At 43.5% G+C, this 27869-nt stretch overlaps 1 protein-coding gene across 1 annotated transcript; it reads left to right on the top strand.

The window, feature by feature from the left end:
• Nucleotides 1-8814: 8814 nt before the first annotated feature.
• Nucleotides 8815-25367, top strand: TASL (TLR adaptor interacting with endolysosomal SLC15A4). The gene is made up of 2 exons (XM_049643657.1): nt 8815-9092; nt 23803-25367. The coding sequence occupies exon 2, from the start codon at nt 23804-23806 to the stop codon at nt 24692-24694; it is 891 nt and encodes a 296-aa protein (XP_049499614.1). The 5' UTR covers nt 8815-9092; nt 23803; the 3' UTR covers nt 24695-25367.
• The last annotated feature ends 2502 nt before the right edge of the window (nt 25368-27869 follow it).

Below are 27869 nucleotides of genomic sequence, written 5' to 3'. Positions count from 1 at the left end.
CAGTGTTAAATAGTAATTTCCTGTCTACAACGCCACAGTCGTTCTTTTTGCTGGTCCCAGAGACTAGAAATCACTCAAGTACGAGTGAGCAGAGGCAGAAATTGGGCCTTAGTAGTTTCCATGTACTAGATGACCAATGTCTGGCTCTCATCATAAACGTTCAATGACAGCCGTGATCACTTGTCTGGAGCTCACCGTTAAAAAGTTCCAAAAATATTAAGACGTCTATACGGAGCATCTCTTTAACGTAACTGGCGTGTAACGAAGCAAACTTGCAAAAACCTTTAAGGAAAACAGGACAGTCGGAAAAGATAACCATGAAGCTGAAAACAAGATTTTCCTCTGGGGAGTGGAAAGGATGGGACTAGGAGAGGAGACTTTTCCCTTTATAGCTCTCTGCCATTACATATTTTTAGCTATGAGTAGCTAGTCTCTAGACTGTTTCTAAAGGACGCGTTTACAGTTCGAATTACGTAATCCTATAACAGGAGCCCTTCTAGGGACCTCGGAGACTCCTCCGTCATCCCCGAACCCAACCCTCTGAACTGCTCCAACTTCCTGTTCACTGGTATCTACAAGTGGCAGCGGTTGGGACGCCGACAATTCTCTTCCACCAAGAGAGAGAATTTTGTTCAAGCAAATCTTAATGTTTATTTTTTGAGAGACGGGGAAAGACAGGGCGTGGGCCAGGGAGGGGCGGAGAGAGAGGCAGACACGGAATCCGAAGCGGGCTCCAGGCTCTGCGCTGTCGGCACATGGTAGAACCTTTTGAACATGGGTTGGCCACGTGGTTTGCTTTGGTCAATGGAAATGTTAGCGAATGTGCCACAAGCAAAAGCTTAAAGAAGACTGGTTCACCGGGGCCTGTACCGTGGTGCTCTTCTCACCTGTCTACCTGGTTGACGACGACAGACGAAGGCCCGCGTGTACTCACTGCCCTAGCCAACCACTACACGTGTTGGCAAGGAAATGGATTCTCTGATTTTCTGACTGACCACAAGCACATGAGCAACCCCAGAAGAGATCAGGCTGGCCCAGCCCAGGAGAAGCCTCCTACAGAAGTAGGAACTGAATCAATGGTGGTTGTTTTAAATCTCAAAGTTTTGGTATGGTTTGTTATGCCGCAGCTGATAACTGAGACAGCCTTCAAATGATCAATTCCCCGCTCTAGTCAAATAGGTCCATTCAATCACCACCACAAACCACTGTGCATACGCTTCTGTTCGTACCCCGTCCCTGTGTATGTTCCCTATCTTCGCTTTTTATCCGAGACCTACCTGTCTTCTTCCTTTTTTGTAAATGTTTCTTCTAGTTTTGAGAGAGAGAGAGACAGAGACAGAGACAGAGAGAGAGACAGAGAGCGCGTAAGCCGGGGAGGGGCAGAGAGACAGGGAGACAAAGGATATGAATCGGGGTCTGTGCTGACAGCACAGAGCCCGATGCAGGCCTCCAACTCACGAACTGTGAACTCATGACCTGAGCGGAAGCTGAACGCTTAACTGACTCAGCCACCCAGGCGCCCCCATCTGTCTTCTTTGAAGATACTCTCGATCCCTCTACCTTTCCATGACCAAGAGCTTTCTTTCCTAAACTTTTGAAACATGCTTTTTATCTGTTAAGCGCGTCTGCTGCCACGAGATTTTGAATTCTACTGCGAAGACTTCTGTAGTTGAACACAACAGAGGTCGATGAGAGGTAATCCAAAGTGATTTTATAGAAGTGCGCTGATTAAATTTTTCCTTTGCAACTTTATTACTATTAAACTCAATAGTCTATACTTCTTCGATACTCACGCGACACTCAAAAACTGTTATCTTTATATGCGTACGTCCAATGTCTGCCATTATATTGTTGACTCGAAAGGGTAGAAATGCTTCTTTATCTCTGTCTCAAAGTGCTCTGTACAAGACCTTATTTATACGACATAGACACTAGTCCTCTGGCTTTGGAGTCAAAAAGCCTGAGTTCAAATCCCTGGCACCTACCAGCTGGATGACCTTGGGCACAAGAATTAACTTCTCTGAAAGCCAACCTTTCCTAAATTAAAAAAAAAATCATATTTACCTGACCGAGTTATGTTGAGGATTAAAAGACAGATTTCAAACCTTCTTATTGGCATCGCACACACAGCAGTCACGCTACAAATGAAAACTTTTGCTAGAAATGAAGCCTCATGTTAAGGTGCAGACCGCAGTTTCCTTACAACCTGGCTACTCTAAGCGTGCTCCTATGCAGACGAACAGCACTGTCTGTCAGGCCCCGTGAGATTACTAGAAATAGACAATGTCAGACCCCATTCCAGATCTACTGAATATGGATTTTAAGCAGATTCCCAGGTAATTCCTGTGCATGGTAAAATTCGAGAAGTACTTCTTTAAAAGACCTTAAAATAAAGCCAAGAGACCTGTAAATTGATTTAACATGATATCTGGGCAATTAAGCACTCATATCCACTGGATTAGGTGCTCATCTAATCGCATTATTTGATGGGAACTTCTGATAATGAGCCCCCGAAAGAAAGCCTGGATCATCATCCATATCACAGTTCACCCAAGAGAGCTGGCAGAAAGGATTTCTTTTTTATCTAAACTTCTAAACTTGGTTTTTATCAAAACCAATGAATTAATTTCTGCTAAATGTGAATGCAGAGGGACTTAGAGGTTTAACACTTACCTTGAAAGGTTTGTTGTTGTTGTTGTTGTTGTTGTTGTTGTTAGCCTCCAGCATCTTTCTTTTCATCCCTAGGAGTTAAAGAGCAAGGGAAAGACTTAGAAAGAATAGAAATTACTTTGTTGTTGTAAATGGTTATCTGTAAAAACAGGTTGCTTACACAGAGCTAGCTCTTAAACCCACAATCCGACATGTACATTACTTGAATTTTACCCAGTAGGGACAAGAACCAAAGGAGGGATGTGACTAGCAGGAGACAGAGATGGAAAATTTCTACCCCAGAAGACTCTCCACAAAGGGAGGAAATCTGGAGACTTAAGGGCTCAGAGGCACTATTTTCACTTCCCTGTTGCTTTGTGAAATGTTTTTGGACTGAAGTTCCAGTTTCTTCTCCATAGGCCTCATCTGTTCCTGGCTGCCTTTATAAACATGAGTCAGTACAATGGCATGATAAAAATAGAATTGAGGGGGGAAAAAAAAACCCTAAGAACACGCATTCCAAAGAGAATGCCCATTTTTAAAAATCTGAAACTTTCCCCCTTGTTTCAGATATCTGCCCGGATTGCACAATCTGGTGGGATCAGAGCACACAAAGGTTAGGTAGGTTTAATTGTGCTAGGCCCTTTTACCGTTGGGCCAACATCTAAGAGCTGTTCTGTTGGCTTTCGTGAAGGAATCTATGACCTTCTAACTGCTTTGCAGCAGAAACTACAATTTTCATTAGAAGCCTGGGTATAGGGATTTATTTATTTATTTATTTATTTACCCCTTTTTATTTTTTAATAGGAAATTTATTGTCAAATTGGTTTCCATACAACACCCAGTGCTCATCCCCAACAGGTGCCCTCCTCAATGCCCATCACCCACTTTTCCCTCTCCCTCCCCCACCCCCCATCAACCCTCAGTTTGTTCTCAGTTTTTAAGAGTCTCTTATGCTTTGGCTCTATAGGGAATTATTTAAATTGTTTGGGAGCTTTGCCCTCCAGAGCCACTGTCCTCAGTCAGGCTGGGAGACTATGATGTACTTGGATTTGAACTTTTACTACGCTCATTCTTTGTATTATAGTTCAGATTATCCTAAGAGAATGGAATCCATACCTTATCTCCAAACCCAATTTTTACCTATTGGTTTAAGATATCTTTTTCCTCTAATTCACTCCTTTAGGGAGGCATGAGTAGCAAGGGAAACTGACAGATTCAACTTTCTCCTTTCTTCCCTTCTTTTATGCAAGTCTGAAAGGCAGGGGTGCCCGGGTGGCTCAGTCCGTCAAGCCTCCGACTTTGGCTGAGGTCATGATCTCGCAGTTTGCGAGTTCCAGCCCTGTGTCCGGCTCTGTGCCGACAGCTCGGTTCATGGAGCCTGCTTCGGATTCTGTGTCTCCCTCTCTTTCCCCCGCTCACCCTCTGTCTCTGCCTCTCTCTCTCTCAAAAATAACTAAATGTTTAAACAAAAAGTCTGAAAGGTAGACGAAAGAAAGAATGAGATGCACGTGGGTTGAGGATTAAAACTGATGCATAAAAATTGAAATTCTCCACAGGTGTGGTTGAGTCTTTGGCCTCTTGATCCTAACAGAAATAAATTAAGAGGCGAAAGCAGAGTTCACGCAAATACTCATTTGTGTGAGCTGCAAAGAACAGGTAAACAGACAACATCAGTAAAATGGAAATTCTCAGTTGCTCAACTAAGGAACAGAACAAGTTTTTCTCTTCAAGACCAAGTCATGGTAGAGGAAGTGAAGCATTATCTTGACTCGAGGGGGAAGTGTCTCTGTGTCCCAAGACCTGAACCTTCGATGGGGTGGGGGGGGAGAGGTAAGAGGTTAATAGAGAAACATATGAAAACTAGGAAAGAGGGGCACGAGTGTGTACAAATGGTCAAAAAGAAGCAAGAACTTGTAGCTAAACTCTGTCCGACGTTTCTGGGGTAATTTGTTTCAGGGTAAATGACTGGGATTTCAAGTTTTGGTGTTAGGAACTTTTTGCTAGACCGTTAAGGGAGAAAATGTCAAGTAAGAGCTAAGACGAAGAATTAGAAAGCAGAAACCGAAAGAGTTCACGGGGTTGCGAACCCCTTAAGCCTTCAGGTACTTGACTTGCTACCTCTGATTAATGCCAACCACTGGGCAACAGCCAACAAAAATGAGCCGTTCGATATACTACACAGGATTTTCAAATGACACGTACGGGGTGGAATGCAATGTGCCCTTTTAATTTATATCTCATTTCCAGGTTGAACCATTTTGCAACTGAAAGAAATTCAAATGCTTCAGAAACTTTACAGATGCAGTACTCATATGATTTGACGCCGAGATGAAAGTCTCTCTGAAGTGGAAAATGGGAGTTATTCGAGAGCAAACAGTATACATCACCATCAGTTGTATCCTAAATAACAAAGTCTCTGGTGCACAACAAGCCATTACAGCTTCGTAGGCATTCCGAATGTTGTACTTAATAAAGCAATTATAATCTGTCATCCCGTCCTCGGGAAGCAGTACTACTCCACAGCTTCTGTTATGGATTTCTTCGGTAGAAATGAGACTTACTGAAGTATAACCAAGAATTTTAAAATGTCGTATTCATTTTACGCCATGGAATATGTGACGTGCTCCTAAACTCGAACACGTTCACGTTAATTTTTATAGAATACCACTTAAGATTGATCTTCTACGGAGGAAATGGATTACAACTGTATGCATAAAACTCTAACGGTGTCTTCAGGAAACAGTGATTATAAAAATGGCTAAGGTAAACTGTGAAAATGAATATGGGAAGACAGGGCTGTTTCTAAAGACGCCGTGAGTTACACGCCGTTTACCATTAGGCTCTGTCAGATGGATACTAGGGCTTTTGTTCTGTTTACTTTCCCCAGAGGCACAGATCAAATTGAGTTATAAACCACCGTGGTCTATTGAGTCGAGTTGGCAGGCACTGGTGATTAATTTTGGGGGGAGATTAGGGATAAAGTGGAATTAGAGAGAATTTCAAAGTACTGAGCCTGAGTAATGCTATAAAGATAAGTATACATGTAAATCCTGGGGTCAAAAGATTTAAGATTTGGCCTCGTTTACGTGAAGCAGTCAAATATCCACAAATGAAAACCTGGAGATCACAGGAGACACATGAGGGACTGGAGATACAGATTCACAGATCATCCAAAGAATATAATGGCAGATATGGCAAGCGATGAGTTCACGAAGATAAGACACTGGCGGGGGGGGGGAGGGGTGGTGGGGGGAAGCAAGAATTTCAGTTCTAGGAAATGGAAGGTTGATAGGAAACCAATGAAAGTTCTTAGAAAGGATGAAGTGGGGAGGTAGGAGAATGAGTAGCAGCGTGCAGTGACACGAGATCTACCGGGTGACGGTAGGGGGATCTTCCTAAAGGAGGGGTTCTATCAATAAAGAACTGGCTAAATACATTATCACTGGAACGTGCTTGCACTGAAAGTCTACGTAGGTGTCAAGACGGTATGAGGTCAATCTACATGTACCGACACTGAAAAATTAATACAAAAAAAGCTAAGGGACAAAATAGTCTATGTAGTATCCGATCGTTGGTATACAAAAGGATGTACATCATCTTCACAAGGGTACACAAGAAAGTGACAATCCTAAGTGCCTCTGGGGTGGGTCCTGAGAACCATGAAATCACGACCTGAGCCAAAGTCGGATGTAGTATCCGAAATTAAAGTAGATACACATAAATGGAAAGACATCCGATGTTCTTGGATTGGACTGAGCCACCCAGGTGCCCCAGGAATAATATCCTTCTAGAGGCACAGAAATCAAGGCAGTAACTCTTTACCTACCATCCAAAAGACTGATAGAAAATCTCATTATAGGATTTTAGTTACACAGGATATAATTCTCCTTTATTTCAGTCAGCAAAGAGAAAGCAGTGTAAAGCCAATTTCATAAGCTCAGGTCTTGTCAAAAGAGAAGTGGTAAGCCAACTTGACATAGTGCCAACTTCTTGTGTTTTTTAAATTATTTTTTTAAAGTAGGCTCTACGCCAAGGTGAGGCTGGAAACTCACTACCCCGAGATCAAGAGTCACATGCTCTACCGACTGAGCCAGCCAGGCGCCCAAACGTAGGGCTAACTTAAAAAAAAATTTTTTTTTAAGTTTATTTCTTTATTTAAAGAGAGACAAAGACAGTATGAGCGGGGGAGGGGAAGAGACAGGGATAGAGGGAGAATCCCAAGCAGGCTCTGCACTGTCAGCACAGAGCCCCACGAGGGGCTCGAACTTGCGAAGCTGTGAGATCATGACCTGAGCTGAAACCGAGAGTCGGACGCTTAACTGACTGAGCCAGCCAGGCGCCCTTGGGCTATCTTGTCGACGACGGAAAATATATCCTGCAAAGGATGATTGCCATAAAATGAATAACTTAAGAGACAAAAATCGAGAGTGAGGATGATGCAAACTTTGCATATTCCGTTTGAAACAATCAATGTGAGTTAACGCAACCCAGAGCAGACAGAATCGCCCCATAATGGCTACTGAATGGCATTGCCAGGTGAGCTCTTTGGGAACCCGTGAGAAAGTGTTTCCGGAGGTAGGAGGCATGGCCCACCCTAGAATATCCTCAGTCTAGCTGGTTGTGGTTGAATCCACAATCAAAAGAAATAAAACAATATTTGGCTCTCTAGTTATGACAACCTCTTGCTCACAACTAAGGGCTTGATGGTCCAATTCGACAGTAATTCATATTAGGGCTCACATGTGGCAACCTGCCTTTTCAACTGGATCTAAGTAATGCCCCATGAAATAATGCAGAAAACATGTGGACCCATGAAGTGGACAGATTCACATAGTGAGGGTTTGGAACTGAGCTTTGATCAGTCAGGTAGAAAAAGACAATAGAAGTAGGTACTATTTGGGTAGCATTATTCTTTGTGGGTTGGCGAAAAGCAGTCAGGGTAAACCAGATCAATTATTTTCAGAACTCTCAACATTTGTCTGCTTTTGGGCAAGAACAACAGACTCGTTTGTAGATACACTTGTCTGTCCTCCAGGAAAACATAGATTACAATACGCTTGGGCTGTAAAATCAAATAAAACCATAGAGAACTTAAAAATGCTGATTTTTATTTATTTTTTAAAAACATTTCTTTATTTTTGATGAGAGAGAGAGAGAGAGAGCTGGGGAGGGGCAGCAGAGAGGGAGACAGAAGATCTGAAGCAGGGTCTGTGCTGACAGTGGACAGCCTGACATGGGGCTCGAACTCACAAACCATGAGATCATGACCTGAGCCGATGTTGGATGTTTAACTGACTGAGCCACCCAGGCGCCCTCAAATATACTGGTTTTTAAAATGAAAAAGTAATACATACACATAGTAGAAATTTTAAAAGGGGATGGAGTGAAAAGTAAGTAAGACTCATTCTCAAAAGGCAATTGTTTCTTTCCAGTTTCTTGCATATCCCTATAGAAGTATACTTATTTGTATTTATATAAATTGGAGCATATTATATGTTCCTGCTAAACAACGTAACTTGGAGACCTTTTGCTATGATTAGATATAAAGCCACATGATTCTAACAACTGTGTAGTATTGTATACAGTTCTGCATTTATTTAGCATAATGTCCTATTTATGACTATTTTTTCCAGGTGTTGACTTTCTTCATGCTGCCACAAATACCTTTTCACTTTTTTTGGGTGCCCAGGTGTAAGCCTGTGCCATGAGTGAATTTATACAAATGAGATTGTTGGGTCAGAGGGTACGAATATTTCAAATTGGGGAAAAAAAACTTCAACAGATACTGGGAAACTGCCCTCTAAAAATGTCTATAATCTCATCACTAACGCAGGAGAGTGCCTGTCTCCCTACAACCTTGCCCACTGGGTGTATCATATCATTTTTTACTTTGGTTAATTTGTGAGGGAAAACGGTTTTCGTTAGCATTTTTTAAAATTCTGAGTACAAACCTGAGAATACTTCTTAAAAATTATAGCTCAGCGAGCTCAGTGACGAGACAGACTTTTTTTTTAAATCCCATTGGACTCTGGCTCTCTTTTGGTGAAGGGATCCCAGAGAATTTACTGTTAGAGTACATTTATGTGGATAGGGTTCTTCTATAAAGTGTAGCAATCAACTATTTTAACAAGAGACAGTTTCATAGATAGGTTTCATTTTTTGAAAAAGGGGAAGAAACACCATTCTGTGGCTCGATGTGGGTTTGTCAGTTACTGCCTCCCCGCTTCCTGGGACTTCCCACTGTTCTTGAGCACAAATCAGACTCGAGCAAAAACAACTCTTTCCATGGGATCAGCTATAAGAAGAATGGCCGTACAAAGAGCAGCTTAGTTTCTTGGAAGGCTGGTGGACATTTCTGGAAAAGGCACAGCTGACTTACTTGTCCCTATATGGTCATTTGCTGTTTCCTCCGGACCAAAGGAGCAGATTGGTTCGCGAAGGTAAGAGAAACGAGGCAACAGGCCCTCTAATTGCCAATCCTTCTGTCACCTCTCCTCTCACTTGTTGAGTCGTTTACCACCAGAGACCAGATGCCATCGCCTCTCAGATGCTTTTCTAGTTGAGCAAGTCACAGGTGAGCGGGAGGTTCAGCAAGCGTTCGAGGGAGTGGACGACAGTCGGGAGAAATGAAGCCAAATGCTCCCTTCTCGTCCCCCCTTGCGTTCACATTTTGGGCGGTTCTGAAATGTTGTGTGTTTTTTTTTACCCCCCAAATTGGACGGGTCGGATCACGTGTTTGTTGTGTAATTGATACGGTGCTTGTTCAGAAATTGCTGCACAGAATCAGCTTCCACGTTTTGAAAAGCAGGCCTCAAAACCTGACCAGAACTTTGCAGGGACAGCACATCTCTAGAATACAGTGATAGAGTTCTAGAGACGAGGACAATGACAGTAAGCTCCAGTTGGCTTTGACTCTCGATGATTCATTCTGAGAGCTCGAGCTAAGAGTTTTCCTGTGCGGCAGGGCACATTCAAAGCCAACGTGATAGCCAGGGCTGTTACTTTCTGAGTTGCCACCAGGCTCATTTGGGGGAAGTCTCCCTGTTGGTATCGAAGGCGGCACGTACAGGGGGGCTCTCGTGTGAACTATCGTTACATCTGTTCCAACGTACTCCTTCTTGCGCACATCCATCTGTGTTGCGGTATGGACCTGACTTGGCCAGAATAGTCGTACTGATATTTTTGGAACATTTCCTGCAAAGGTCAGTGTAAGAACAGTGTGTTTCTGGGCTTGAAAAGCTTCTCGTCGGAGTGGAGAGTATTTGAAATTTGGGTAGAAAACGTTCACGTTATAATGGTAATTCAGGGGATGTACAAAGGCAAGGGCGCTAAGTCTCATATCAAAGTGGTGTTTCAATAGCTACGTCCGCGCCAGCTACTGAACCGTTTCTAATCACACATCACATACTTCATGATTAGCTCAGATACATAAGATAACATGGATGGAACTGGAGAGTATTACGCTAAGCGGAAATTAGTCAGCAAGAGCAAGACACATATCTGTGATTTCACTCACATGTGGAATTTAAGGTGGGTGGGGGGGATGGGTCCTCCCAGTTTTTCTTTTGCAAAGTTTCAAAACCTGTATTAAAATGCAAAGAATAGGACAACGAACACCCATGCTTCCATCATGTAGATTAATCGGTTGTAGCTATGTTGCTGTATGTACCTTCTCACTCTCTTGCTCTCTCTTCATCTATATACACACATGCACACATATATATGTACACAGTTCCCTTGGTGACTTTAGGACATGTGTCACCCCCAAATCCTTGAGCATGGATGCTAAGAGAAAGGGCAGTCTTCCCCATAATTAACTGCTAAGGAAATGTAACACCAAGACTACTCTTTCAGATATGATTCATACTTAAATTTTTCTTCCCAATTTTATTTTCTTCCCAATTTTATTTTCTAAACTTAGAATGCAGTCAAGTACACGGTATGGCATTTTGTTGCTGGGACTACAACGAAGTAAATGATAGTGCTAATAGACGCAAAATAACTTCATTAATAATGATTAGCAATTATAACACCAAAGAAATTTAACATCAGTCAACATTATCAGCATCACTTACCTTTTGATTGCTCTCATTCTGTGTCAATTCAAAAAAGTGATCATGGGCTTTAATCTTTTGCGTTTGTGAGATGTCAAGACCCAGCATGAAGAAAATCCAAACTAAGACAAAAACATATTTACAAATTTTCCGCCTCCAAATCTACAGTTTCTGTAAATAAGAAAATTCACACACCCAGAGAAAGCCCTCCGAAGTAGAACTGAACAAAAAATTATTTACTTGGTGAGGTTCATATGGAAAACAGAGGCCTTTGGACTTGATGATCTTAGCCATCAAATCAGACCCGCACAAGTTAAGAATCACTTCATATTTGAAAGAAGAGATGACTCCCAATGATTTCTTTTGTTAACAAGAATTGACATATGGATGAGAGATACTTTAGAGCATTTGTCCAAAGAGGACATAAAAGGAATATAAACCAAGGTATATGATGAAGTAAATGCTTATTTCTAGCTCTAAACTATGTGTACTTTCAAAGGTAACGGTAAGCAAACTACGGGAGCTTTTTAATGTGGGGAGATCTCTCCTGAAGAAACTTTGTTTTGGGTAAAAAGTTCTCGTATCATTCGCTGGAAAACCAAATGCCTAAGACAGATTTACCGATGATGACGAAACAAAAGAACATTCAAGTTTTTCAGGGATAACCTTTTGGCGGTTTATTCACAAGATTCAAAGATCAAGATCTTAAAAAAATAAGGGCTGGAATTAGGGGATCTAGGATTTAGATTACAGGAAAAACAGGCAAAGAGATGAAACGGAGTATTTTGAGGATTTGGGGGTATTAAAAAAATAACATCTCTGATAGGTCACCTACACATAATCCTAATAAGACAGTGCTTCATCCTCAAATTTGAGGCAAAAATAAATTTGCTCATCCGATCGGCAAATTAACAGTAATACTCTGCTGAAGGATGTCGGTGCAACAACTAATCTCAAACCCTGCTGGTCGGAGAATAAGCTGGCCCAAGCTACTCGAAAGGAAATTTGCAAGAGCTGTGAGGCAGTAATTCGGCTCCTTCACATCTGGCCTAAGGAAAAACACTCACGGAGGTACATGGAGTGATTACGCATAGTAAAAAAGCAATAAAAACCTCAATGTCCAGTTTCAGAATTGATTTGCTGACCTAAGATGTGCCTGTTCCTGTACTATCTTGTAACTGCTGCCTCCACGTGGCTCTGGAGATCTTTTTTTTTTTTTTTTTTTAAGTTTATTTATTTTGAGAGAGAGACAGAGAGAGAGAGAGAGAGAGAGGGAGAGACAGAATCCCAAGCAGGCTCTAGGCTGTCAGTGTGGAGCCCAACATGGGGCTCGATCTCATCAACTGTGAGATGGTGACCTGAGCCGAAATCAAGTCGGACGCTTAACTGACCGAGCCACTCAGGCGCCCCTGGAGGTCTCCTCTGCACCCGTCTCAACCCAGTCCCTCAGATGTCTTAGTTCGCATGGGTGCAAACTGGAGACGATTCTGTTCTGCCACCCTATCAGCCCCAACCCCCCAACGTCCCCCTAACCCCCAAACTTCTTGCTTTCCTTTTGCTGTTTCCAGTTACTCCTTCTTTCAAAGGACTATCCCAATGACTCATTTCCCTGATTTATTTAAGGTAACAGATGATTTTGCTCAAATTCCATGCAATCCTGATAAACATCTTGGGGGCAGGGACAGAAATAACCTAGAATCTCTAGTTCTGGGACAAGGATGCTGAATGGATGGCCAGGGGCTCTGAAATGTTGATAAATGAGATTTGAAGGGTCTGGGTGGTGAAACAGGGCCTGGATAGGGAAGCAGGGCTCTCAGGACAGAAACACACACACACACACACACACACACACACACACGAAATAAAAATGCACAAATGCTTGGGGTGGGCGCGAAGGTGTGGAGAACTGGGAACACAGGTAAGGACCACGTAGCACGAGGGCCTAACATACGGGGACTTTCTCCTGGAGGTCATGGGGTGATGTTGATATTTAAGTGGCGCATCTCTTTGTCGTGATGAATCACTAAATTATACACCCCCGAAATGAATATTATGCTGTGTGCTAACTAAAACTTCAATAACTTGAAACATGAAAAAAAAAATAGCGTATCTGTAATATTAAATTAATCTGTGGTTGTAAAATTAAGGGCGGGATGATGCCACCTTGCAGCAGGGCGAGTGGTTAGGGAAAATGTTTACACAGATGAAAAGACCAGAGAGGATGAATTATTTGTGTGCCTCGGGCCCACTCTGGGGCACGCATTGGTGGCTTTCTTGGAGCTTTTCTTTCTGTATTTTACTGTTCCCAGAACACTTTGGGAACACTTTGTCCCTAACTGCTGTTGTTATTCTGTACTCTTTTTTTTTCTTTTTAAAAAAGTTTATTTATTTTGAGAGCATGCATGCAGAGAGAGAGAGAGAGAGAGAGAGAGACAGAGAGACAGAGAGTCGCGAGCAGGCTCTGTGCTGTCAGTGCAGAGATCAGCGTGGGGCTCGAACTCACAAACTTTGAGATCATGACCTGAGCAGAGGTCAAGAGTCAGATGCCCAACCCACAGAGCCACCCAGGTGCCCCCAAGTGCTGTTGGTTAGAGTCAGAGTCAGGGTTGTTGGAGTCAAGGGTGGATACCCCTCTCCGGGAAGGACTAACTGCTTGTCACGACTGCTTGACGTTAACTGCTCTCAACAAGGCAGTAGTGTGATATATTTGACGAACAGACCATGTCCTTTGAGTTCGTAAATTTGGACTTGAATCTTGCCTCCAGCACTTAGTTCTTTGTGACCTTGGGAAGGACATTTGTCAAACCTCAACCTCAGTTTCCTCATTAGGAAAATCCAAATGATGATAAAAGCGAACATGCGGTGTTATTGAAAAATTGGGCTTAGGGGCCCCTGGGTGGCTCAGATGGTTAAGCGTCTGATTCTTGATTTCGGCCCAGGTCATGAGGTCATAGTGTGTGGAATTGAGCCCCGTGTGCGGCTCTGCGCTGACAGCCCAGAGCCTGCCTGGGATTCGCTTTCCCTCTCTCTCTGCCCCTCCAGTGACTTAGGTCAAAACCACGGCAACCATGGCTCATGAATCAAATTGGCCTTTTGCCTGTTTTTCTTTTTCTTTTTAATGTTTATTTATTTCGGAGACAGAGAGAGACAGAGCATGAGTCGGGGAGAGGCAGAGAGAGAGGGAGACCCAGAATCCGAAGCAGGCTCCAGGCTCTGAGCTGTCAGCACAGAGCCCAACGCGGGGCTCGAACTCACAGACCGTGAGATCGTGACCTGAGCCGAAGTCGGCCGCCCAACCGACTGAGCCACCCAGGCGCACTTTAGCACATATTTCTAAGATGTGAATTTGCAACTAAGGTTAATTTTGGTATTCCCCTATTCTGGTAATGATTAATGTAGGCTAAATTTGCCTGGAACATCTCATCTGCAAAAGTCCTTGGATGTCTTTTCCTTCACACCTAGTTATGGGCAATTCTAAATACATCTCTCTATCTTCTCTGTGATGAGAAACAAAAATTCAATGATAAAATATCTTGGAACAATGAAAATAATCCACTGGCTTAAGTTTCAGGGTCTCAAATGAAATTTACTGTAAAACATGGCTTAGCATTTGTTTGGAGTATACCTTTCATAATACCTTTGAAGAGATTAATGTCATAAGAATTTCACAAATAGTCAGTGACATTTTTTTAAATGCTAACCACCAAAATCAACTCAAATGACATTGTTTATTTCTCTATTTTTAAATTTTAGGATGTCACGATACACAGTATTGTTTTCACTCTAATGGTACATTAAAGGGTTTTATGAATATTAAATGAGTTAACCTAAGTTTAATTTTTGTTGATAAATTTCACACATTGCCTAGCTTGAGAGCAGGCTTTCAAAAGCTATTTTAGCATGCTCTCTGCTGCCCTCTGCTGCTAATTTTCAGAAACTGATTTTTGATTCCGAGCAACGCTCGCTTACACTCCCTTAATATATACTTATAAACTCATGCAATATTCAAGCTTGAGGGGACTCTACCGATAATTGAATCCTACATGATTCATCTGCAGATCAGAAGTTGAGTCTCTGTGATGTGAAGCAACATGTGAGTGTGGGCTCGTTTTCTGACTGCCAACGTTTGAACGGCTGGTGGTTTTGGACATGTTACTTAATTTTGACCTCTATATAATGAGCATAATAATACTACCTATATCTTGGAGTCTCTGTGGGGATCCAGTGATGTAGTACATAAAAAGCACTTAGGATACTTTGTGGGTTGTAGCCACTAGTAATGTGAGCTATTTTATTGACTTGTCATTAATAAGACTAAAACCGTAGCTAATGACAAGGTCAGAACCAGAATTCTGGTCTCCTGACCACTAATCCAAGAATTTTCTTTTGCACTAGTCTGAAGATATGATGAAACTTGACCCTTTTAAAGTAGGCTCCACGCTGGGCATGGAACTCCATGTGGGGCTCGAACCCACGAACCCTGAGATCATGACCTGAGCCAAATGCAAGAGTCAGACGCTTAACCGACTGAGCCACCCAGGCTCCCCTCCCAATATAAATTTCTAATGCGCACACTTGATAGACGATTTCACTGTTGGTTGTAAGGAGTCTCTCCAACGGGCTCCCCGCCTGAATCTCCAATGCACCGTTAGACACTTGTACTCAGAAAGTTCATCTCGTGGGAGACTCAAGAGGAACCGAACCGAACCCATTAGCTCACTTTCCAGCCTTTCTCCTGATCTCTTCATTTTGGTCAGCGCTGCTGCCATTTCCCAGCAGGCCCGGACTCAGTCACTTTTTGTTCCTCTCTCTCCTTCATTTCCATGTCCAGGGATCTCGGTCTCTCAAGTTCATTCCTCCTCTTCTTCTTTTGCTACCTCCCTCCCGGGTTCCTGTCTCAGGCTCCTCAAGGGGGGATGAATCCAGCACCCGACTGACAGATTGCATCAGCTGCCAGAGCTTGCCGTGGCCCGCCGGGTACACTGCGTGTCTTCAGCCTTGCGTGTCCCCACTTACCTCCTCCACCGGACGAGTCTTTTCCTTTAGCCAGGAGTGCATCCCTCTCTAGAAATTAGGGCATATTTTCTGCTTTTTCGTCACTGGACTTACCACTTTCTGCCCTACTGGTCTGCCTTGGGCCCCACACATCAGAACACTAGCATTCCCGTTCCATCAGAATCAAGCTATCGACAAAGCTCTCGGATGGTGACAAACACTGCAAAGGGCCCATTATTCCAAACGAAATCCTAGACCCTCCTCCTTCATTGCTATGAAGGAGATTATCTGGACTACTCATAAACATCAGCCACATAAAATGCAAGAGGACTCCAGTCGCGCTGATCATTTGGCCTGAGAAGAAATAGGATAAATAGTGGGAGACTTGGGGTAGGGCTGAATGGGAACAAGGCTAATAAAGAGTGACTGTGAAATTTTAGTAAAAGCCTTAAGTGACCGTGACTTGGAGAAATAATGCTTGCATCCCACCTAGATTGGCGTCCGTTACTGACGACATGAGAATCACACAGGTCTCTGCACTTTCGTGGACTTCTCTCTCTGCAGTGACTTTTCCCTTTTCTCATGCCTCTTCAGATCTTTCTTGTTCTTTTTTTTTGTTGTTGTTGTTGTTTTAGAGAGAGAGTGAGCGGGGCAGAGGGGCAGAAGCAGAGAGAGAAAGGAACCTAAGCAGACTCCACGCTCCGCGTGGAGCCCAATGCCAGGCTCGATCCCACGACCCTGGGATCGTGACCTGAGCCGAAATCAGGAACCAGACGCTCAAGTGACTGAACCACCCAGCCCCCCCTCCCCCAAATCCTTATTGTTCTTTAGGACCAAATAAAAGTTGACAATTTACACAGTGATTTTTTTTCTCTCTCTCCTCTTCACCCTCAGGATGTGTTGTATCTTTAAGCACAAACTCAGCTGTACAGGAAGGGCCAGTGTCTTTCCCCACCCTCTTTGTGACTTTAAAAACATCTGTATTTAGTTTTTATTTTAATTAAGAAACTAACCCAAGTTACACAGGAACATAACTGGGGTCAAATGATCCTAAGAACAGAAATCCTTGGACCTCTTTTCCAAAAGCAACTACTTTTATCTCCTTTTTACGAATTATTTAGTATTTACCTCCATTTATTTTTAAGTAGTATGCTTGTATTCCAACTTCTGGATTTTTCAGTTCGGGACTTTATTTGTTGACTTGTCACTAACCAGATAATGATTTAGTTTTTTTTTTTTTTTTAACCCCCCTCACTTCTACCAAGAACATGCAACCTTGACCTACCAAGTACAGGCTAAGTCAGTGCCCCTCTGACTACACGTACGGGCCGCCCAGTCTGGACCCATAGGCCGATGCCTAAGACAATTTTTATTGATATCTCATTATTGTACGTGATAGAGTATTTTAATTTTTTTTTTAATGTTTATTTATTTTTGACAGAGAGATAGAGAGAGAGACAGAGACAGAGCATGAGCGGGGGAGGAGCAGAGAGAGAGAGGGAGACACAGAATCCGAAGCAGGCTCCAGGCTCCGAGCCATCCGCACACAGCCCGACACGGGGCTCGAACCCACAGACCGCGAGATCGTGACCTGAGCCGAAGTCGGACGCTCAACCGATCGAGCCGCCCAGGCGCCCCAATACATGATAGAGTACTATCTTTGTCGCCCGATTTGTTGTCATCCTGTGACTCTATCTCAAATTTGGTTAGGTCAATTTTCACTGCTTTCTATATTATGTCCACCTCAGCCATGTAGTAAAACCACACTCTGTTTCTTTCACCACTTTTTCTTAAATTTTGAGTTGGAGGTTATAATTGCCTGGATTTGCGTGGGCGGATATGGTGGCCCCATGTGGCAATTTAAATTAAATGAAAATGTCACTCAGACTAGCTCCATTTGGCTCACTTACTAGTCATAAGGGGCTCTCGGTTTTCATATTGGACATATTGCCAGAGAAACCTAGGTTAGATGCTACCTTCACCACCTCAGAGACGACCCAAGAAACCACACTATTCAAACAAAAATAGCTTTAAAAAATTTCCTTGAACCATTCACACAGGGGTTCTAGACTTCCCCCCAACAGCGATGGAAATATTAAAAGGAAGTTGCACATAATCTTAGTTTCAAAATAACTAAACAAAAAGTGTCTCAGGTGAGGGTCCCATGTCATTACCAAATAGCTAAAAGTTTACGCCCCTGATTTTTTTTTTTTTGCTACCTCCTCTCCAACAGTCCTTGAAAGGAGTACAGAGATGAATGAATCAGATGCTGCTCTAGAATTATTGCCGTGACACCGAATGACAGTGGTCTTCTTTAAATTTCAATTCGACTTGCCTGTCTTCAGTATTTTAAAGTTGTGTTATCAACTTCACTATCTTCTAAGCCTGTACTGTCCAAGAGAGCGCCACGCGGCATTTTAAATTAATTTATTTTTTTTAAGTTTATTCATTTTGAGGGAGAGAGAGAATGAGAGAGGACATGTCAGGAGGGGCAGAGAGAGGAGAAAGAGAGAATCCCAAGCAGGCACCGAACTGCCACTACAGAGCCCGACGTGGCCCCTGAACCCACACGAACCATGAGATCGTGACCTAAGCCGAAACTAAGAGTTGGACGCTTAACTTCCAGGGCCGCTCAGGCACCCCCTGAATTAACTGAAATAAAACTGAAATTCAGTTTCAGTAGCTACATTTCAAACACCCAGCTACCACTCAGTAACTGGCTACCGGTTAACATTCTGGACAGCACAGACAGAGATCATTCCGTCGTTTCCGAAAGTTCTGTTGGACAGCACGGGTCCAGATTTTTCAGGTGCTGACACCTTCCTAATTCACCCCCAAGTCCACAGCCAATTATATAAGTCTTACTTCATGGTGCTCAGACTTATCAAGTTGTCTTCGATTTCATCTTCCGATCCAGAAGCCTTCGGGTCTGTTCCAACCTGGCTGCTGGCCTTTTGACCCGTTATGCAGCTTTCATGCCACACTGTCCTTCCACTTTCCTCCCGGGCAGGACGCTGGCACATCCTGAACCTAGGACAAAACACAGGGGGCCTCAGTCCGGAGCACTTCTCTTCCTTCCATCTTCTCTTCCTAGTCCTGGATACCCCTCGCCCTCAGCCCCCACTTCTGACCTCAGCACATGGCCCCAACAAAAAGCTACCCCTTCATCACCTGCTGGGTCTGGGCGTGTGTGTGCGCCCAGTCCCTAAGTTGGCATGAGTCTTAACGGATTAGGAGAAAAGCCTGTGCCAACTTTCAGGCTGTCCCTGGGCAATTTGAGCGGACAATTCTGAGGTCCGGAGTTCCATGACAGCTGGTTGGGCTTCCTCACGTTGGCCTCTAGAGTGCCATACCACGTTGGGATGGGCATACTCAAGGGGGGACAGAGTGGGGCCCTTTACGCTGCAGGGTTTGGTAGAGGGGCTCAGGCTATCCCACTCTGAGGGCTCTCTGTTCATTGATTCACTTACTCCTTTCAGTGGAGCACATCTTCCACTGACTTCCTGAGAAAGGTGTCTGGGAGATGAACTATTTGAGACTTGTACTTAAAAAAAATGTCTCTATTATTTTGGGACGCCTGGGTGTCTCAGTCAGTTGAGCATCTGACTCTCGATCTCAGCTCAGGTCATGATCTCACGGTTCGCGAGATCAAGCCCGGCGTCAGGCTCTGCTCACAATGCGGAGCTTGCTTGGGATTCTCTCTCTCTCTCGCTCTCTCTCTCTGCCCCTTTCCTGCTTGTGCTCCTCCTCAAAAATAAATAAACTTAAAAAAAATCTCTATTTTATCCATCTACTCGATTGATAATTTGGTCATGAGATTCTAGATTGAATACAAATTTCATTCAAAAATTTTAAATGATTCTTAAAAATTTATTTATTTTTGAGAGAGACAGAGACAGCATGAGCTGGGGAGAGGCAGAGAGAGAGAGAGAGAGAGAGAATCCCAAGCAGGTTCCACGATGCCAGCACAGAGCCCAATGTGGGGCTCAAACTCACGAAACCGTGAGATCATGACCTGAGGTGAAACCAAGAGTCAGATGCTTAACCAACTGAGCCACCCAGGCAACCCTCTTTCAAAACTTTTTAGATGTTGTTACTTAATCTTCTTGCTTCTCATGTTGCTGTGGAGAAGTCTAAACATTCTGGGTCTTGGGTTTTTTTCTTCTTTTTTCTCTCTGGAAACGTAGAGTGTTTTCTCTTTTTCCCAAGTGTTCGTTTTACAATAACAAGAAGGGAAGTATAGGGAAAATGGGTATTTATCCAGTATTTTGTAGACTCACATCCTTTCGTTGTGGAAAATACTCTTTAATTGTGTAAACTTCACTCTTCTTTTCCTTGTGAGCCTTCTAGTGCTCAGATAATGAATCTCCTGGACTGGTTTTCTAATTTTGTCTCTACTATTTTTCATCTTGTATTTTTGTTCTTCTTTGAAAATGGGAGTTTGCCTCAACTTTGTCTTTCAATCTTTCTACTGAGTTTTAAAATTCTCTAACATTTTTAACTTGTAAGAGGTTCAGAATGTTTTTTTATAGCATCCTAATTTTATTTATTTATTTATTTTTAATTTTTTTTTAACGTTTATTTATTTTTGAGACAGAGAGAGACAGAGCATGAGCGGGGGAGGGTCAGAGAGAGGGAGACACAGAATCTGAAACAGGCTCCAGGCTCCGAGCTGTCAGCACAGAGCCCGACGCGGGGCTCGAACTCACGGACCGCGAGATCGTGACCTGAGCCGAAGTCGGCCGCTTAACCGACTGAGCCACCCAGGCGCCCCTGGCATCCTAATTTTAAAGATTGTAATGTTACTAACCTTTCCCCTTGAGATTATTGACAGTAGCTCATGCTCCACCCACCCAGAATTCACTCCTCTAAGTGGCTGTTTCTGTCTCTCTCATTCAGAGCTTTCTTTGGATATTTCAACATTCTACCCACAGTTAAGAATGGAGATCCAAAAGGCTCAGTGGGCTCTTGTGATTGTGAACTTGAATGAGGGTGGTCTGGATGCCACATTTAGTTGCGGATACTCTGGGGTCAACTGCTCTTCTCAGACTAGTCCAGTTGCCCCAGAACAGCCTTCTCCAAATCCCGCCTAGAACGTGGATGCCCCTGTGCCAGTATTCTGGAAGCTAAGAGGGGAGGTCATGGATCTCACAATCCAACATGCATACGTTCACAGACTCTATTATTGGGTAATTCTACCCTCAGTTGGTATCCCATACTCCCAAGACTCTGTATTTTATTCTTCAGAGAATATATTTCAACTTTTCCTTTGGGGTTGAGAAGGGGAGACGGTCACCTGGTTATAGGGAATGAGTTAGAGAACCCTATTCCCAAAAGGTACATGGGACCACCAACTCCTGAACATGTAGGGGAATTTCAACAAGACTGGCTCTTGGAATTTTCCATGGTTCTTGTAAGAATCAGTTTTCTCAGGTCTCCAAAGACATTAACCTTTGGCTTCCTTCTTTCCAGCTTCTGAAACGTTATTGAGCTTGTCTCTTCTGTTCTCACTTTTCTTCTGAATATTAACGTTTCAAATAAATAATTTACTGTTGTTTTATTAAAGTTTGGGGAAAAAGAAAAAAAATACATAGATAGGCCTTACTTCCTGTATTTTCCTGGAGATCTTTGCTTTCCTCTACCTCAATTTGATCTTGCTTTTGAGCTCACAGTCTCCTGAGTGATCACTGCCAATCAGGATTTCTTTAGTCACTTCAGGGCTCCCTCCTCCTTGGGTTCCCCTGTAAATTCTAGCTTGTTCGCATAGAGCTATAGAGTCAGTGATGGATATGGAAGTGCGGCCATGTTTGGTTGTCAACAGGCAGTCATACTGGCATCCATGGAAACATCATTCAGTAGTCCCTGGTGAATAGTCTATAGATGTGTCTGCAATCTTCCCACCCCGAATCTTGGTCTTCTCCAGGTTTGGAGGCTCTGGGTGGCATGCCGGTTCGTGAGCAGACGTGAGGAGGCCACCGCAGGCCTGTCCACTCCAGCAATCGATGTGGCTGGCTCTCCTCCTTCTCCCACGCCATACTGAACAGGACAGAATTTCCTCAGATTCTCTGCTTCCCCAGATCCTATGTGGGAGGTAGGGCACAGAGCTCGTCTCTTCCCAAACCTACCTGGAGCCATACCACTTTCATCCATGGGGGATTATATCCACTAGCCTGCTGTTGATGCATAAATACCGTGCCCTGAATCCTTTGGGGGCTCTGGGTTCTCAAGTTGAAAAGCTCAAGCCATGTTGTCCCAAAAGCGATTTTTCTAAAACTGAATTCTGCCCAGAGCTCCAGGAGCTTGTTCATGAACTCGAAAGTAGAGAGTTACGTTGTTTTTTTTGTTGGTTTTTTTTTTTTTTTGGAAATTTTTTTTAATTAAAAAAAATTTTTTTTATTTTTTTATTTTTTAAAATTTACATCCAAATTAGTTAGCATATAGTACAACAATGATTTCAGGAGTACTCTGGTTTTCCACAATGATGTTCTGAGACCTTGAAGGTTGAAGTCCCCAGCTGCCGTCGAGTCGCTAACTATCACTGTTAAGCCTTTAGGATACACTCTTTTGCCCTGAAAATTATCTGCTTCTCATGTATGTAAGATTTGCCTTTTCATCTTGATGTTCAGTTTGAAGGCAGAAGTACACTTAGAAAGCTTCTTCAGGAAACATTTTCTTTTTTCTTATAATTATGTCTAGCATATAAGAATTACCTCACAGATTTGTGGAAAACCTTTAACTTTGTATCTTTGTGGTATCTAACACTGGGTAGAATATAGTAACCATTTAATTGATATATTTACTGAATAGATCTCTAGGTAGTTCCAAAAGGGAAAATAAACACTGAAGGTACGACCTTTATAACATTAAAACAATTATACTAATTTTCTTAATCATATTCTTTTTATAATATTACCCTGACACAATTAAAAATTCCCTTGGGAAATGACTCTGACTACATAAGACAGTAAAATGTAAAAATAGGTCCCTCTGTTAAGATACAATTATTTCCTAATTTCACTTTTCAATTTCAGGCTCAAAATGCCACAGCGTTCCTTTTTTAGCAAATGCAGCTGCCAGTTTCCAGCCTGTTCTAGCCACTCCAGACTCCAGGGACAACCGTGGAGCATGGGGAGGGGAGGCGGGTGTAGCCAAAGCCCGAGGTCAGGAAAGCTCCCTGGTAACTAGGGGAGAGGTAGACAGATCGGCTGGGGACAGACGTTTCTAGGATATGGTATGGTGAGAAGCAGGTGGGAGAGAGCAAGAAACTTATCCCGGCCTGCAAAGGTGGGGGAGGCTCCCCGGTCCTTCGTGACGGGTTGGTAGTGAATTAGTTTCCTATCTGCCAGTGCTGTCCATTATTTAATTGAAGTTCACCAATATCTTTTAAGTCGTTACAAAAATGCAAACAATTGTGCTAGCTCCCAGGGATAAATACAAAGAGGAGTAAGACACAGCCCTTTTCAGCAGAAGGTGCCACAAGTTTCTCAACGTTTTCCCTACAACGCACTAGCCGCTTCCCCGCTTTGCAGCTTCTCATTCTCCATTTTCTCTGGGGCAGAAGGCAAACTCCGCCGCCTCTGACTCCCAAGGCGCTCCAAGCCCCAAATCCAATCTCTTTCCCAGCCCCTTCTGCTTATATTCAGCATCTTGGTATATGGTGAACAGGCTATGCCACCATATTCTCTTTGAACTCTGTGTGGGGCTGAAACTCCCACTTAGTTTTCACCATTTAGCTAAAAGGCCACCTTCTCTAGGACACATCCTTTGACTTCTCTGCCTTTGCCCCAGGCTGTGTTAGGGGCCCCTTTCTGGACTTCCATGGTGCCCATCCCTGTTACAATTCTCAGTGACGTTGTTTGTCCCCCAGTTGTTGTCGCCTGGTAGAACCTTCTTGAAAGACGGGACTATGTCTTACTCATCTTTTGATCTCTAGCATATGCCATAGTTCTGGCACACAGCAGGCACCTAATTATTAATGGTGTGGTGGATGAATGAATCACTTCCTTTATTGTCATTTTTCATCTGTCAACTACCTTTTTTTTTCTTTTTTACAATTCCAATCTTCATTTTCCCCGTCGTTACTTATCAACTCTCTTTCCAGGATGCTGTCAGAAGGGTATCTCAGCGGACTTGCCTACCAGAAGGACATCCACTGGAGCTGTTCATCGTATAATGAGCAGGTGGCTGAGGAGGAAGAAGAGACAAAATCTGCTACTCATTCCTATTGCTCTGCGGATGAGACTCAAGTCCGAAGTCTGTACGTGAGCTGCAAATCCTCAGACAAGTTTATGTCTTCAGTGCACGCGCGAGAGAGCCAACACAGTGGAAAGCAGAGAACCATAATGCTGCAGACAAACCCCAACCCTGTGTTTGAGAGCCCCACCTTGGCTGCAGTGGAAATATGTAGAGACTCGAGCAGAGAGACCTACTTGGTTCCACCTTCCTGTAAGAGTATTTGCAAGAATTACAATGACTTACATATTGCAGGTGACCAGGTGATGGCTATTAATTCAGTGACGACGGATTTCCCCGCTGAGAGCAGTCTTGACTACGGCCCTTTGCTGAAATCATCGGAGATTCCTCTGCCCATGGAGGATTCCATTCCCACTCAGCCCAGCGACTTTCCCCAGAAACCTATCCAGAGGTATTCGTCGTACTGGAGAATAACCAGCGTCAAGGAGAAAAGCAGCCTGCAAATGCAGAAGCCAGTTTCTAACGCAGCACTGAACGAATACTTGGAGCAGAAGCTGGTAGAATTATACAAGCAGTACATTATGGACATTGAGTTTCATGACAGTTCTCCCACCCAGATTCTGGCGTCCGAACTCATCATGACAAGTGTGGATCAAATTAGTCTCCAAGTGTCCAGAGAGAAGAATCTGGAGACCTCCAAAGCCAAGGACATAGTCATTAACTGCCTATTACAGCTGGTATCGGGTGAAATTAGCACACCTAGTCTCCGCATTTCTCAGTACAGCAACGTCAATCCATAGAGAGAAGGTTGCGGCCCGCCTTCTCGACCCCTCCAAATGCGAGCAACACTTCCTTCATTTATTCTGAGAATGTGCAGGAGGTGGGGGTGAAGGGGAGTCCAGAGCTGAAAAAAGCAAGGTTGGACAGAGGTCAAGTGTGAATTCAAAGGAAATCCCTTACTATTGCACGTAATGAAGGCATGTGGGAAGAGCATCCAGAAAGACTCATTGCAAAGCAAAGGTCGTATAGCAACAAAGCACAAATAAAAATGATCCAACGGGCGCCTGGGTGGCTCAGTCAGTTAAGCCTCGAACTTCGGCTCAGGTCATGATCTTGCGGTTTGTGAGTTTCGGCCCCGCGTCGGGCTCTGTGCGACCGCGCGGAGCCTGGAGCCTGCTTGGATTCTGTGTCTCCCCCTCTTTCTGCCCCTCCCCCGCTCATGCTGTGTGTCTCTCTCTCTCTCTCCTTCGAAAATAAATAAAAACATAAAAAAAAAAAGATCCAAAAAGTAAACGTATGATTCACTTAAAGAGTAGATGAGATGAAAAAGGAGCCCAGCCAAAGAACATCCACCACGGAAAAACAAAAATGCAAAGGTTTCAGGGTAAAGAGTTATTGTTTGTTAACCCAATTAATTCCTCCAAGTTTTTTTTTCTTGAGAGAAATGGACTTCAGAAGGGTGCTGTATATGGGTAGAAAGACCAGTTGAAACAGTTTTGAAAATATGTTTCTACTTCTTTTCTCTGTTTTTTTTACAGCCTATCATTTAAAATTTATAACTCTTTGTAAACATTCAAACAGTAGCAAATAGCAAATTGTGTTTTTTTTAATGATTACTTAGCAACAGTCATGAAACAGCCACTCTCACCTCCTAGTTTTATTAATGAAGACGAAGTGTTCCAAATGGAAAAGAGCACATCGTTATTTTTTTAAAAAGAGATCTTATTTTTAAGTAACCTTTCTACCCAATGTGGGGCTTGAACTAACAACCGTGAAATCAAGAGTCACGTGATCCACTGACTGAGCCAGCCAGGCCCGCGACGTTCACGCTGTGAATACTAAGACAATTCCTTTCACTTTGCTCTGTTTGATTTTCTTGGTGGTACTAAGCTTCAAAAGAAGTTAGGAATGGGAATTCCACACGCCCCTCATCTTTTTCTCCATTCTTCCCTTGACCCTTCTGGAGCCAGGCAGGGGTCTTCTGTGTCCTCCCAGCAAGGTTGTATGTTCTAGGGCCTCAGGATAGCCCATTCTGTCAATGCAAACACTACAACGGTAGCGTCATGAACACCTCATTGCTCTACCCAATTCTTCTAGCCACACAGGATGGCAAAACACGACTCACTGGCCCTATCTAGCCTGATGCCTGCTTTTTAAAAATTAAGATATAAGTGACCTAGCACATTACATTCGTTTCAGGTGTATAACATGTATCTCTTGCGCTGTATGCAAATTGCAATGCATCCCTGTATCTATTGCAAAATGACTACAATAAAGCTAGGCACACCCTTTTTGAACCCCCATGAGCTAAGAATCTTTCTCGCTTTTAAAAAAGGTAAAACCAAGCAAAGAAGATACATATTTTTAAATGTTTATTTTTCAGAGACCGCGTGTGCGTGGGGGAGGGGGACACAGTATCCAAAGCAGAGAAGCAGGGTCTGTTCTGACAGCAGACAGCCCAATATGGGGCTCGAACTCACCAACCTTGAGATCATGACCTGAGCCAAAATCGGATGTTTAAGTGACTGAGCCACCCAGGCACCCCAAAGAATTTTTTTTTTTTTTTGTAAATTAGCCGTACCCATTCATTTATGTATTGTTGACGGCTGCTTTCACGCTAGAATGGCGGAGGTGAGTAAATGAGACAGAGGGCGTCTGGCCCACCGGAGCCTCAAACGTTATCTGTCCTTTTACCTAAACAGTTTGTCAACCGTGCTCCTCAGGAGTGCCTGGCCCCTTGCTGGATGCTCGCTGGACTTAAGGGACCGGGAGGAAACAGAAAAGGTTTCCAAAGAGGCCTCAGGCCGTCTCAGGGAGCACGGAAGCTGGGATGGCCCTTCAAAATAGATCCAAACCGAAATTAGAGGGTTGGCTTTGGTTCTCCAGCTTGACCAGAAGGGGGCGTCACTTGAGCTGAGGCAGTTCAGTTCAGGACCAAACTCCGCAAGTGCTGGGGAAGCAGGTGCTGGGGAAGTGAGCTCTTCATACAGAAGAAGGGATCTGGCGGAAGCAAAACACCACCTTCTGCATTTCTCAGTATTTATTTTTATACATTAATGTTTTACAACATACAATATGGAATAAGGAAACCCGGTTGTGAACTCGTTATTCAGCTGTGCTAGCCACAGTTTTAAATTTATCAAGGCAACAGCTGCTCTTTATTCACTGCTTCCTATGTGTCTGGCAACCATGTTACGTATTTGCACGAATTAGAGAATTCTCATCACCTACGAAAGAAAATGCCTATCATCCCCTTTGTAGAGGTGAGCCAGCGGGGCTCAGGGAGAGTTAAGGAACTTGCGGGAGGTCAAACCATGAGTGGTGAACCTGGATTTGAATTCAGTCCTGTTAAAGTGCAAAGTCCTGCTCCTCAAGTACTACCACCTGCTTTCCTATTGATCACCATGTTTTTTTCATGGAAGACTGGTTTGGCTGTTCGAGGGGAAGAGAACTCATGAGTCCCTTTACCCTGATGCTGCATCGTTTTTTCTTCGGTGTTTTGCTTGATAATATTTGCGTATTTTCACACCCAGCCAAGAACTTAAGCTTTGATTTACTCATTTGTTTCTCTGGTCTCAAAGGGTATTTACACACAGTAGGCGTCCAATTAATGTACGTCAAACGGTTACCTTTTGCTGGGTTGGATACCGCATCTGGTGGGTGAAGTGAAAGACCATCAGTATGAAAAAGCAACTACTTCTGACTAGAGCCAAGGGCTATTCAGAGTTTCCCTTCAGGAGACAAATAACTGAATGAGCTTATTTTCGGAGGGCATGTAAGTATCCTAAAGTGCATTATAATAAAATATCGCGGGCATTTCCCCTTTTGCTTATTTACTGAGAATTGGCTACAAAAGAGACTGCTTCATCTTCTTCAATGAGCATGAATTTGATGCTATTTGGGGGGTGGGGTGGGAGCACTGTGCATGAAACGTGGGTAGGCATACAGGGGAGCAGGCCTCTTCTTTGCCAGCTT

Source organism: Panthera uncia, chromosome X, assembly GCF_023721935.1.
Source record: "Panthera uncia isolate 11264 chromosome X, Puncia_PCG_1.0, whole genome shotgun sequence".
NCBI classification, from domain to species: Eukaryota; Metazoa; Chordata; class Mammalia; order Carnivora; family Felidae; genus Panthera; species Panthera uncia.
Note: the sequence above shows the minus strand (reverse complement) of the source record. Positions and strands in the feature narration are given on the sequence as shown.

Excerpts from the sequence above, each read along its gene's own strand:
- TASL (XM_049643657.1), top strand. The coding sequence starts at position 23,804 with ATGCTGTCAGAAGGGTATCTCAGCGGACTTGCCTACCAGAAGGACATC.